Below are 13,544 nucleotides of genomic sequence, written 5' to 3'. Positions count from 1 at the left end.
TCAACAGGCCTATTGAGCTGATGGCTTTTCATCCTCCTCCCTTCGCTTCAGAGCAAGAGAGTCGGCTTCACCTGCTCTGCCCTGTGCGGGCCCTCAGGTGCTGTTTGGAACGCACTAAGGACATTTGGCGCTCAGACCAACTGTTTGTGTCTTATGGAGCGCGGACACAGGGCCAGGCGCTTTCAAAGCAGTGCCTCTCGCATTGGATTGTGGACACCATTACCATGTCCTACGAGTCTACGGGACCCCGGTGCCTGATCACCTGGTGGCCCATTCAACTCGAGGCATTGCCACATCGTGGGCCCTTTTTCACGGTGCCCCCTTGGCAGACATTTGTGCGGCTGCAGCTTGGGCCTCGCCACTTACATTTGCCCGGTTCTACAGGTTGGATGTGACGGGACCGGTCCCTTCCATTGGGAACCCGGTGTTGGCTGCAGTCGAGCCCCAGTAGCCTGCAGGCTCTGGCTCCTGCCTTTCCTCTCCCAGTCTGCCCCTGTAAGTGCATCTTGAGGGAGCTAGTGAACCGTGTCTTTCCCTTCCACCAGACTATGCCTTCCATTCGAGCACCCACGCGAGCTGCTCCTGGATGTACAGACAGCCCTGTTGATGTGTTCCCGGGGCTTGTCGTGCGGCCTACAGGCATGTTGCCTTACGAGGCCGCCCTGTATATAGTTCATTCATTGTAATTGTGTTGTGGTGGTGCATGCATTTGGCCTGTACCCCGCTCTGTGTATTGGTCAGCAGGTCTGTGGCCCGCTCTGGCTGTATTACGCCATAGAGCAGGGGACCGCTACTGTTGTCCTCCAGCGGAGGGCACTTGAGTTCTCCAGTGCACTTGAGTTCTCCAGTGCCCCGCTGTGTTCATAGTTCATTTATTCGCACGGTAGAGCTGTAGTTGCCAGCTGACGGCACTTGAGTTTCGCTGCCTCGCTGTGTATATAGTTCCTTTGTTAACACAGTAGAGTTAATGTTGCCCTGTGTTAGCCGGTCTAACCAGCAGGCGTCAACTGCTCCTGTGTTCCATGGGCGGCGCATGACTTCGTTCCTGCGCCCCGTGGTGTATATAGTTCGTTTGTGCGAAATCTAAATTGTCAGCACAATGGAGTTCTTCCACTCTGTACTGTTTAGTCAAGTTGGATGCTCTTGTGCTGCGCGCTGACAGCATGAAGTTCTTGCTGTCACGTGATATGTATGTATTGTATATTGTTCAGCTTGGCTACGCTGTTGACTAGCCAGCTATGTATTATATTGTATTTTTTCTCATTGGTTCTGTGGCCACGCTCCTATTGGATCAGGGGTCCACTGCCATGATATTGCGCGGAGGCCGCACAAGTGCTTGATTGCCCGCGCCAGATGTTTTTCAAGTAGATTACGGCCTCGCTCCTAGCTGCACTAGTAGAGCAGCCGGCCTTGCTCTTGTAAGCGGAGGGCGTAAGAGTTAACCTCTGTAGCCCCGCTTTGTATATGCTGATTGCAGACAGTTCCTGGTAGAGCGTGACTACGGTCCTCACTCCTGGATGGCTCAGGTGTGGCCCTACAGGGCCCCTGAGGTTACTGTCTGGAGTTGTGTTGCCGAGGTCCCCTAGCAGTGCACCTTGGTGCAGGCTCCCTTATCAGCTCGCTGCCTCCTCCCTTGCGACAGTTTTGTTATACAGTAACCCCTCCCCAGTGGGCAGTGCTTCCGACTTCAAAGATAACAATAGGTTGCGTATGTCATTCCAGAGCACTCAGGCATTGTCAGTGCCTTCAGAGGTATTCACAGTCATGTGTCCTATGAATCTGTGTGAATACAATGGCAACTTTCACATCTGGAGTGTTTGTATTTTTTTCCAGTGTCTTTTTAAATATCTACAGCCATGGTGAGGTAAAGGAAGATAAATTGTTCTTCGCTTTGTTTCCTTGCTAGGAAGTCAAGGCGAGGATGAGCTGATCTGAGCAGCTGCCTAAAGAGGGAGCTGGACAGTCTGCCTGCAGAGCATCACCGTCTGCTCAAGCACCTTGTCCGTTTCCTGGTCCGAGTGGTGTTTCACAGCCACACCAATAGGATGACCCTGCAGAACTTGGGGACAGTGTTTCTACCCTGCATGTTTCGGTGAGCTTCTTTTGTATTATAATAATAATAATAATAATAATAATAATAATAATAATAATAATAATAATAATAATAATGACGTGTAAGAGGCATCATTCTGTCTAACGTGCTTCTGCAGCAGCATCAGTTGATATATTAATCAGCCCTCTAGTCTGCATAAGTCACTGGTTAGACGTGTCTGGGAAATCAGTGGTTTTCAGCTAAACCCAGCAGTGAAAGTTTATGCTTAATAAATTGTATTTGAGATATCTTGAAATGGAGTTCCTGTGAAAATGTAAAGGATATGTTTTTTCACTGAATTCAGAATGATGAATGAAACCTCAAATTCAGGTTTTGTTTTGTAGCCATGAAGAACAAAGGATTAAAATGCTGCTTCCCAATGCATCAGGGCTAAAAGATCTGTGCTTCTTGTGGATCTTTAGTGTCTCAAATGTTTCCCACATTCTCTCTCTCTCTCTCTCTCACACACACGAGAAATATAGGGTGGCTGTTGTTGAAAACAATTCACCTAATAAAGTTGAAAGAATTCTAAAGCCTACAAACAAATATTCAAAAGAAAAACATTGTCTCTGCTCACATCATATGCAGACCTGCCCACATGGCTTGATATAGACCTCATTAAGAATGGTACCATGGCTATGACCCTGTATTAAAAATACACCCGTCACCTTCAATCAGTTATTCCATGTTTGACATTTGTGAACGTGGGCAGGCGGCTGGGTGAAGATGTGAGGAATGGCAATAACTTTTCAACAGAAGAAAGCTATTATTGTCCCACCAGTTCCATCAAAGACCACAAATATGACTGGTTTATAATTTTACCTGAATGTGAAGTGACTCAGAATGTGGTCTCCTCAGTTGATACTGTTTTGTCCAATGAATTGAAATAGAATAATGCCAATTCTTTGGAACTTGCAAGTGTTGCCATTTTATAACATCCATGATATTAGCAAGTTGAAATCGCTCAAGCATACTCACTGTAGTTATTCAGATACAATGTAGGCATATATATACACACACACACTCACCTAAAGGATTATTAGGAACACCTGTTCAATTTCTCATTAATGCAATTATCTAACCAACTAATCACATGGCAGTTGCTTCAATGCATTTAGGGGTGTGGTCCTGGTCAAGACAATCTCCTGAACTCCAAACTGAATGTCTGAATGGGAAAGAAAGGTGATTTAAGCAATTTTAAGCGTGGCATGGTTGTTGGTGCGAGACGGGCCGGTCTGAGTATTTCACAATCTGCTCAGTTACTGGGATTTTCATGCACAACCATTTCTAGGGTTTACAAAGAATGGTGTGAAAAGGGAAAAACATCCAGTATGCGGCAGTCCTGTGGGCGAAAATGCCTTGTTGATGCTAGAGGTCAGAGGAGAATGGGCCGACTGATTCAAGCTGATAGAAGAGCAACTTTGACTGAAATAACCACTCGTTACAACCGAGGTATGCAGCAAAGCATTTGTGAAGCCACAACACGTACAACCTTGAGGCGGATGGGCTACAACAGCAGAAGACCCCACCGGGTACCACTCATCTCCACTACAAATAGGAAACAGAGGCTACAATTTGCACAAGCTCACCAAAATTGGACAGTTGAAGACTGGAAAAATGTTGCCTGGTCTGATGAGTCTCGATTTCTGTTGAGACATTCAGATGGTAGAGTCAGAATTTGGCGTAAACAGAATGAGAACATGGATCCATCATGCCTTGTTACCACTGTGCAGGCTGGTGGTGGTGGTGTAATGGTGTGGGGGATGTTTTCTTGGCACACTTTAGGCCCCTTAGTGCCAATTGGGCATCGTTTAAATGCCACGGCCTACCTGAGCATTGTTTCTGACCATGTCCATCCCTTTATGACCACCATGTACCCATCCTCTGATGGCTACTTCCAGCAGGATAATGCACCATGTCACAAAGGTCCAATCATTTCAAATTGGTTTCTTGAACATGACAATGAGTTCACTGTACTAAACTGGCCCCCACAGTCACCAGATCTCAACCCAATAGAGCATCTTTGGGATGTGGTGGAACGGGAGCTTCGTGCCCTGGATGTGCATCCCACAAATCTCCATCAACTGCAAGATGCTATCCTATCAATATGGGCCAACATTTCTAAAGAATGCTTTCAGCACCTTGTTGAATCAATGCCACGTAGAATTAAGGCAGTTCTGAAGGCGAAAGGGGGTCAAACACAGTATTAGTATGGTGTTCCTAATAATCCTTTAGGTGAGTGTATATATATATAAAATTAATCAATCTATGTGCATTGATCATGAAGAGTATAGGGTCCATTTGTATACTATGCATGTAATTCTGCGAGTAAAAATATCACCCTTTGATGGTGAAACTCAAGTTTTTCTTTGTAAACTGTTCAAGACCATTTTAGACAGGCAAGTCTGCGCTCACCATTAACTCCCAGGCCGGAGGTGGGTGGGGGGCAACCCTTCAGGGCCCTAGACCCCAGACCTGTGTCTCTGTCCTGCAAAGAGTTTGGGTCTCACTCACCTCTGCACCTGATGGTTGTAATGTTTCTGAGGACAGCTGAGGTGGATCCAAGTGCAAGCTCTTATACAGAGGAGTCACGGCTGACAATGCAAAGGGGATATCCAACAGACGAGGTTTAAAGACAGTCCAGGGGTCAATAGAACGGGCAAACAGGCTGAAACCGGTAATCCAAAGGAGTGGTCAAAAAGGCGAAGGCAAAAGGTCAGGAACACAGGAAAGTCAAAAGCCAGAGGGAATGCTTAGAAATGCAACAATGAATGAGACAAGACTTAGCAGAGAGTGAAGGGCAAACAGGGGTTTAAGAGCAGGGAAGAGTGGAGTCAGTGGAGCTGGTGGAGAGAGGTAGAACCAATGAGTGAAGAGGGTTAGTAGGACAAGTGCACATGGAAGGTAGAAATGTTAATTGGATGATTGCAGGGTTAGTATTCAGGGGATGATGACCTCTGGTGGAGAACAGGGGAACTGTGGCTGACAGGTGTGACAAAGGTGAGATTGACCTTCATTTCAACTTTCTTTTGTTTTGTCTTTAATATGTGATGACCTGTGGTTAAGGCTCTATACACAATAGAAAGTGATTGATTGAATGATGCCCACGGTCACTGTAGAGGCCCAGGGCAAATATGCAGCACAGCAGCTGCACACTGAGCCTGCAGAGCAGCACCAGCGCACAGGGAGACCGAGGGGAGATCTGCAGGAGAGGACAGACACACGCACAGGGGGTGGGGGGCAGCACAGACACTCGACACAGGCCTCAGGGACAGACAGGACACTTTATTACAGCCCACTGATCAGCACCGTCACCAACCACACTGGCACTGTGGGGAAATGTTGTCCACTGGTTTAAACTGGCAGAACTTGGCTGGAGCTGCAGGACAGGGTCTCTGGCGCCGGAGTTGCAGCCCCTGGGTCTCTGATTGAGGGGCTGGACTGCCCCTCAGCCATGGAGGCAGCTGGGTGACACTACTGGGAAGGTGGGGGGGCAGAAGTGTCGATCTTGAAGCCTTCAAAGTGCGGAACTGGCTCAGGATGAGAGGCACTCTCTTGTAATGAATGAAAGATTCCTGAGCGATAGGGCTCATGAACCCAATAAACTGAAACCCTTGGAGGATGATCTGAAACTTTGATAGACTCATGAAGTCTTTTACACTCTTGAGCTGCATGATCCTGTCGCCTCTAAAAAGAAAAAAAGTACACGTGAAATACAAAAGTAAATAATGTCAATATTATTATTTTACTGCAACTATAATCATTGTTGTTTCTACACCAGCTAGTTAAGATCACACTCCAGGCGTTTCTGACCTTGTTCATGACTCGTACAGGGGTGCAGTCGATGTATCTCTTGGCGCTGTGGAAGTCTTCGGGGTCAGTGACTGTAAAGCATGCCTTACAGACCCTCAGCGCCTTTACACACAGAAGAGAGAACAGGGACAGTAAACAGGACAGACTGCGACAACAGAGAAAGGCAAACAGAAAACATTCCTTATCGGCCTGTGTCAGAGAGCACAGATTTATTGACAAAACAGGAAACAGGGCGAGTGTCTCAGGAGAACAACCACAGAGCAGCTCTTTAACTGATAAACTGCAGCACACAAATCAGCCCCAGCGAGGGCCTCAGAGCCTCCTGCCTCACAGAAACAGTGCTGGTGTCTGGGCCATCCTTCCCAGCACCGGGACCATCTGGAGCCACAGTGACCAGGACAGGCAGGGACAGACAGGTGACAGATGTATGTCTGGGAGCTGTGTCTGTGGCCCATTATTATTATTATCCAGGGCGACTTACAAAACATAAGGGCATTATAAAAGATAAAAAATACAGTGTTCAGCCGCTGTGCTCAGAGTGCCCTGAGGGCTGTGCTACTCACCCCCCTGGGCAGGACCTTGCAGTCCTGTGTCGAGGGGACATCATGAGGACAGTCTGTCTCCTTCACAAAGATGTCCAAGCTGTGGAAGGTCCCACCAGCCTGAGTAATAGAGACAGACCTCAGAGGACCAGCATCACATCTATAGCGGCTCTGTTAACCAGTTGTGCAGAAACATCTGGAGCTGCTGTGTGTGTGTGCAGTACGCACCTTGTGTAGACGACATGGCACTTGATTATTTCGTTTGCTTGTTGCTGGTAGTTTCATTCAAATGCACACGACAGTGCTGCCTACTAAAACTGTTGAAATTTGTATTGTTAATTCAGATAATTTGTCTGAAATTAACAATTGTATTAATCAATGCCCATATGGAGCAAACCTACATTTTTATTATATATTCAAACGATATGATCCTTATTTTATTACGTCATGTCTTTACCCCACACTTCCCCAGTTCGCCACCAGAGGTCGCCATCCCCTGCATTCTAGCCCCTGTCTCTGACATTCCAAAGCACCATGTGCAATTAGGTTACTTGACCCTCGTCTCTAATTCATTCAGCTCACCAATCCACAACTGCCTGCTTCCCTCTGCCCAGAGTATGTATATCCCTTTGTTCCTTCAGCTCACTGTGTAGTGTTGTTTGCTTTTGGGTGACATTACCAAGCGCTTCTGACTGTTATTGCTTGTTCCCTTGACGTTTTGGATTTCCTACTCTGCCCTGTTTGCCAGTTCCCTTGACTTCTTGCTTATCTCTTTGACCACGATTCTGGATTTCCCTTATTGCTCTGTTTGCTGGCTCTTGAATCCTCATTTGTTTTCTGACCTATCTACCTGCTCTATATTTCGCCCTGCACTTCGAAGTGCTCTGCTAGGACCCTTACAATGCAGAAGTTTTCCCCTTGATTTGTAATTTAGGTATAGGGGATATATTTTAACAACCTGTAAGTCTGTAATCCATATGTTTATTTTTTACATTGAAAATAAAGCAGACATTAATGTCACAAAATATTTTGAGCATGTGCAATAAATACAACAATGTAAGACTATATCTCTCATATTTTTTTTATAAGTGAGCAATTCTGGAGTATGAATAATATAAGGATCATATACTTTTGCCATGGATCAAAATAAATTTGTGTCCCTGATGGACAGTACCAACCCCGACAGCCAGTCAAACACAGCTGCCTGTTCCACAGCAGCACAGCCAGACCCCACCACCCCAGGGCCTCCAGGCTCTCTCTCAGCTCTCCTCACCTCTGGGACTGTGTCCCCAGATACCCCCGACTCTGCGTGGAGGAGGAAGGTTTTCTTCAATTTGTTCATCCCATTGAAGTGTTTAATAATAGCATCCACAGCTCTCTGCTGGTGGAGGGGACTCTGCCCCTCAGTGGGGTCCAGCAGCGCCCCGGCAGTGAGCAGCAGCACAGGCAGCAGGCGGCTCATCTTCCTCTCAGCGCTGGGGGAGCAGCAGGTCTGAGGACTGGGCTCTGTGGCTCCTCAGCTCCCTGCCCCTCAGACACTCCCCCCTGGCACTGAGCCCCTAATGATGCAACAGGATGTCGTGGGTTTCCAAACGAGAAACTTCTCTGAAGGATTGTAGTATTCCTGCGGTTTGTCTTTGGTTTTGTCACTCGCTTGTTTGCCAGCACTGGAAAACAAGAATGGCTTTTATTTTTTCTGTCACTAACGAAGAAACACTGGTTAGATGCAAGTGGCTGCAAGTGACATGTTTAAATGCTTCATAATTTGTGTCTTATTACTAAAGTATTATCAGATTTGATATTAACTAGGTAATATTTGCATCCGCCAAGGATTAACTATGAATTAACAAATCAAACAATGTTCCTGCATGTCCAAACTTTATAAAAGCATGCTGTGCTGTGATATTTGCATTTGTTAACACTAAAAGCTCACAGAAATTTTCCAAAAAGCAATACATTCGATACATAATGCAATACTTTTGAATCCTACATGTTGAGTTTTCTTTGAGAGCCACAGCTGTTTTCACATTGTAGCTTTGCTTCGAATGGTTGCACTTCTTATAAATTCACAGGCTTCCTTTTAAGTGTAAAGGACTTCACTGCAGCGAATTCTGAGATGGATGTTTCCTTTTCATTATTGTTAAAATGATCGCTGGGGTCAGAGAGTATAGCAGCTGAGCTCCAGCACCAGGGCTGGACACCCCTGCTATACAGGAGTTTCATATAGTATAGGGTGAACGTCATAGTGACTGTATATAGAAAGAATTGTATTTTATGTATTTGTCTTTGTGGGAATATGAGAATGTTTGTTCAGAAATGTAGGTGCTGCCAAAAATTAAGCCCTGTGCCATTTTTTTTTTAAATGTGGGACTTTTTCTGCAGAAAGGTGCATGTAGAATGCAATCAGATTCGCTTCTGAACTTTGCCACGACTCAGCCACCTGATGTCGCTGTGATATGGCATTTCACTGTATAAAGTATTCACTTCGTCCAAGTAACTTTGAAGTTGCTGATGGTTCAGTGTATGCAAATTAATGAAGTTTACTGTTAAAACCACAACTTTCATAACCTCTGTTCGCCCTCTGAACTGAGAGAAGTGAGGCTGGACAAAGTGAGAAACTGAAACAAGTGTCACGAGCAGGGTGTGACGTGCTAAATTCACCTTAATTAATTATTATTACTTAATTACTTTTTGCTTTATATATGTGCACTTATTGGTTTATTGTGATTATTGTCTTTTTATAATTGTAAGGGTTGCTTCTTTTCTTTCTTTTTGTGTGGTTTTATTGTTATTTCTTCTAAATTGGGTTTATTCTATTATTGTTCCTTTGCCAAGTGCAAGCCACCGACCCGCATTCTCACCTGGACTCACCTGTATTCTCTCTGCACATTATCATCACCTGTGCCCCTGACTCTCTGCCTGACTACTTAAGCTGGGGGTTTCTTTAGTTTCGGAGCAGACAAACACAGAGCGAGGCACTGGATGGAGCGCAATGGTGTTCTCCATGAAACAACGAGGGGTTTGAGGGGTAAGGAGTTTAAGATGGTGGTCCTGGGGAAGATGGTGAAAGCTTTCTGGATTGACGATTACAATTATTAAAGAAGAAACCTGGAACTAGGGATGGGGAACAAGGAAACAAGCGGACTTGACAGCTAGAGTCAACAGTGAGGACTTCGGAGTGCTAAGTACCATACGTTTCTATTAAATGGGGATTAGTCTCTTAGCCCTTTAAAGACACTTTACCTGGACTCTAGTGGTTTTGAACTTTATTTGCACTTTATCTTTGAGAACTGTTGCCATGTTACTGCCTCCCCTCCGGCATCTCGCAATGGAGCCGCACCTGTGTGGAATTAAGGACCTGCAACACTAGTTAGTTGAGACTTTGAATTGTGAAACAATTATTGCATCCTCCTTACTTGCAGTTCCGTTGAAGCCCGGCTGGGCTGAAGAGGGAGCCGATAAAGGAGTGAAACATAGATTACTTGGAAACTATTCTGGAGTTGAATAAGGAACTCTAAAATCTTTCTCACCTGCAGCCTTGCTAGGATCCTGTTTTGCCAACGGGGTGCTGGTCTGGGTTGCCATGAAGGAAGAAAGGATATAAAGATTAGGAGATTCTAGGGGAGGGGGTCTCTGCTGTGATCCGTGTGCAGTCGCACCTACCTGTGGTGGTTGGCTGTGTTGTGCTCTACCTGCAAAGAAAAGGGAAACTGTTATTATTGTTCTTGTCTGCTATTTCAATATAAGGGGAAAGTTTGTCTCTTTTTTACCCGGTAAGGTTTTTAGTATTTTATATGCCCATTTTATTAAAGGCAGTTTTATAATTTTTTCCAAGCCAGTGACACCAGCTTCAGCTCAGCTGAGTTCAGTGGCTCAAATGGGGCTTGGGGAAAATGTGTCAAGACGCCATGTGGGCAGTTAAGGGGTGTGAGGAGGTCGCAGCCGTTGAGCTCCCTTTAAAAACTGCACAGCCAGGAAATGAGACCCAGGGGGCTCACCATCAATCTGGACATGACATGCGGAGATGGCCACCAGATACACTTTGAGTGTAGATGGGGACTTGCCCCGATGGGGCAATGTATTGGGTCTTACCGCCGTCTTGGCACCAGGTGCTAATTGTCTGCCAGCGGTATGTAAGATATTATTTGTTAGAACGTATTTTTCTATGGGAAATTCTGTCCTATCTGGTTTGGTAGAGGAAATGCACTTCCTTCCTTTTATCTAGTTCCCTGGTAGGCCCTGGTAGCCTGGCTTATCTATGTGTCCAGAGACCAAAAGGGTACCTGTCCTCTGATTGGCTCCTAGCCAAATTCCAAAGGCCCCTCACTTCGAAATAACATTAGCATCAAGCACCCAACTCATAGTGGTGGCCAGTACGGGGAGATGAGATTTGCTACAAGTCATAGATTGCTCTGAGAGTATTAATGTGCATGCATTAGACACAATAGCGCTGTACATCCGACTCTTGCCTGAAAGACGAACCTCACGTAACGGTGTCGTCAGCATAGCCAGGATTGTACGAAGTGTATCATTAACCTTAGGAGTGTGATTACTGCGCATTCAACTCCAAGGAGGAAAACCACGGAGTGTGGGCGAGTGATTGAAAAGTTAAACGTGGAACATCTGTGTCAGAAGGCAATAAAGATGTGTCCTAGTACTTTGTTGCAGAACTTAGAGTCCTGTTTAACGGAGTTAACAAACAAAAAAGTTAAAAAACCACAACTGAAATTATCTGGTCTTTATGGGTTAGCTCAGTGTGTTAAGATCTTAACTGATCATTCTGCCGAGGTAGAAACTAAATTGAAATTTGTTAGTGATGACAAATCTGGACTGCTCTTACAAAATGCAGAGTTGAAACTTCATAAGAACATAAGAAAGTTTAAAACGAGAGGAGGCCATTCGCCTTATCGTGCTCGTTTGGTGTCCATTAATAACTAAGTGATCCAAGGATCCTATCCAGTCTGTTTTTGAATGTTTCCAAATTGTCTCTTCAGCCACATCGCTGGGGAGTTTGTTCAGATTGTGACGACTCTCTGTGTGAAGATGTCTCTCCTCTTTTCTGTTTTGAATGCCTTGAAGCCCAATTTCCATTTGTGTCCCCAGGTGCGTGTGTCCCTGCTGATCTGGAAAAGCTCCTCTGGTTTGATGTGGTCGATGCCTTTCATGATTTTGAAGACCTGGATCAAGTCCCCACGTAGTCTCGTCTGTGTCCTCTGCGCCCACAGAAGCAGACAGTGTGCTAGACAGTACAGTCTGCGCAACCGGAGACCCTCTTGCCTGTTGATTATAGGCGACCACCACTGTGTTGTCCGTCCGAACCAACGCATGTCTGTCCCGCAGGACCGGCAGGAAATGAAACCGTCCAAGGAGTACGGAGCCCTGGAGAGTGGATGGAACAGAATTGGGTTAGCTATCAATAATCCTAACTAAACCATACAAATAGACATAGAAGTAAACGGTGGTGACAGCACAGCCATGAACCCAAACAACTGGATAACAATCATAATTATTGTAAAAACAATAATAATAATAATAATAATAATAATAATAATAATAATAATAATAATAATTCTAATGCACGGACAAGACACAGAGAGCTCAAGTTCTCGGTCCAGGCAAAGTGGCAAAAGAGGACGAACCTGTGCTGACGTCACGTTTTATGGAACAGGAAGTGTGAAGGGACCTGTTCTGAGTGATGTGCGTTGGGGCCAACGCAGCTTTGAGTGACGTTTCGATCGGGTTCCTAAGGCAGTGGGCAGAAACCCCTCCCCCTTGGGCAATGCTTCCGACTTGAAAGATAACTAAAAAGTGTGGCCTAAGCTATGCCCTGGCATAGAAATGATGTTACTTTGCTTTTTCAATTGGCTTATTTAAATCCGCTTAGCCCCATTTTTGTATGGTAAATTATCATTCTTTCTGTGGTTTTAGTTTCCATTGACAGTGTAACAGGTTTGGTATTGCTAAAACCCTTCTGTGTCCAAAACAAGGAGTCAGATACCGATATCTGTGGTAGAGTGCTCTTTATTTCTACACATGCAACAGCCGCCTTTAAAAAGGCAACACTAGCCGTGGAAAAGAACTGCCAAACTGCAGGAGAAGCGCTGGGGCTAATCCGACCCCAATTATGTAATCACAGGGAGGGGAAACCAAATTTAACAGACCTACAGAAAAAGGGAAATAAACACCAATACACAACAAAGAAGAGCGGGGTGAACAATTACAATTAACACATCATTAACTAGCTTTATTCAGTCCATTCACTCCTCTCCCAGCAGCCCTTATGGAGATGGGTGCATATTAATCAAGAGGGGCGGTGCTGCCTTTCCATCTCTCTTACAATAGTGTATCTGAGAATATAATATTTTGGAATGTGGAAGCATTTTTTTCAGCTTGCTATGTGTGACTTCAGACTGTACAATGTCTGTGTGTTCCTGTATGTGGATGGACTGAATGGGGTTTGGGGGAGAGGTGGGGGTGCTTTGAAGGGGGCCTAGAAAAACGTCATAGACCCGGGACCCTATGTGGTTTAATGCAGGCCTGCTCGTGAATTCTGTACAAAATAGCTCATCTCTCATTTCTTCACCATAAGTGTATGTTTTTTAAGGCCTTAATAATGCAGAGATGTTGTTGTTACGTACCTGGATGCAACCATATATTATACACCTCTTTACCGTGGTATCTTTCCCCTGGGTGCATTGTTATTATTTTTTGGTAACGGGTTTTCCTAAACGCTAATGCTGCAAATCAGCTTGAGAGATGATGAGCTTCTCGTAAATTAGCCGCAGATTCCAGTGAGCTAGACTTTCACAGAGGTGTCATCTTCAGACTTGTTTTTAATGCACTTATCGTTAAAACCTACATTCTGAAAAAAGAAGAAAAATATATGATCCCCCACCTATCAGAAGTAGTCGAATTGCAGTTATTTTAAAGGATTCTGTTACAGATCCTGAGGATAAAGAGGTGTTAATAATATTGTGTATTAGGTGAATAATTAATGGCAGAGATTGGTTTAGCACTTTAGTAGGTATAAGGTCTAGTGTGCAGGTTGTAGTTTTCAATTTAGTAAATAAGGAGACTATATCCTGGAGATTTATTGC

At 45.0% G+C, this 13,544-nt stretch overlaps 1 protein-coding gene across 1 annotated transcript; it reads right to left on the bottom strand.

The window, feature by feature from the left end:
* Positions 1-5,357: 5,357 nt before the first annotated feature.
* Positions 5,358-7,938, bottom strand: LOC136712428 (uncharacterized). Its single transcript, XM_066689013.1, has 4 exons — positions 7,721-7,938; positions 6,469-6,567; positions 5,906-6,007; positions 5,358-5,779 (listed from the first exon to the last, which is right to left on the bottom strand). Exons 1-4 carry the CDS (start codon positions 7,907-7,909, stop codon positions 5,567-5,569), a joined length of 603 nt encoding a protein of 200 aa, XP_066545110.1. The 5' UTR covers positions 7,910-7,938; the 3' UTR covers positions 5,358-5,566.
* Positions 7,939-13,544: the final 5,606 nt, after the last annotated feature.

The sequence above is a fragment of the Amia ocellicauda genome, chromosome 2 (assembly GCF_036373705.1).
Source record: "Amia ocellicauda isolate fAmiCal2 chromosome 2, fAmiCal2.hap1, whole genome shotgun sequence".
Taxonomy (NCBI): Eukaryota; Metazoa; Chordata; class Actinopteri; order Amiiformes; family Amiidae; genus Amia; species Amia ocellicauda.
Note: the sequence above shows the minus strand (reverse complement) of the source record. Positions and strands in the feature narration are given on the sequence as shown.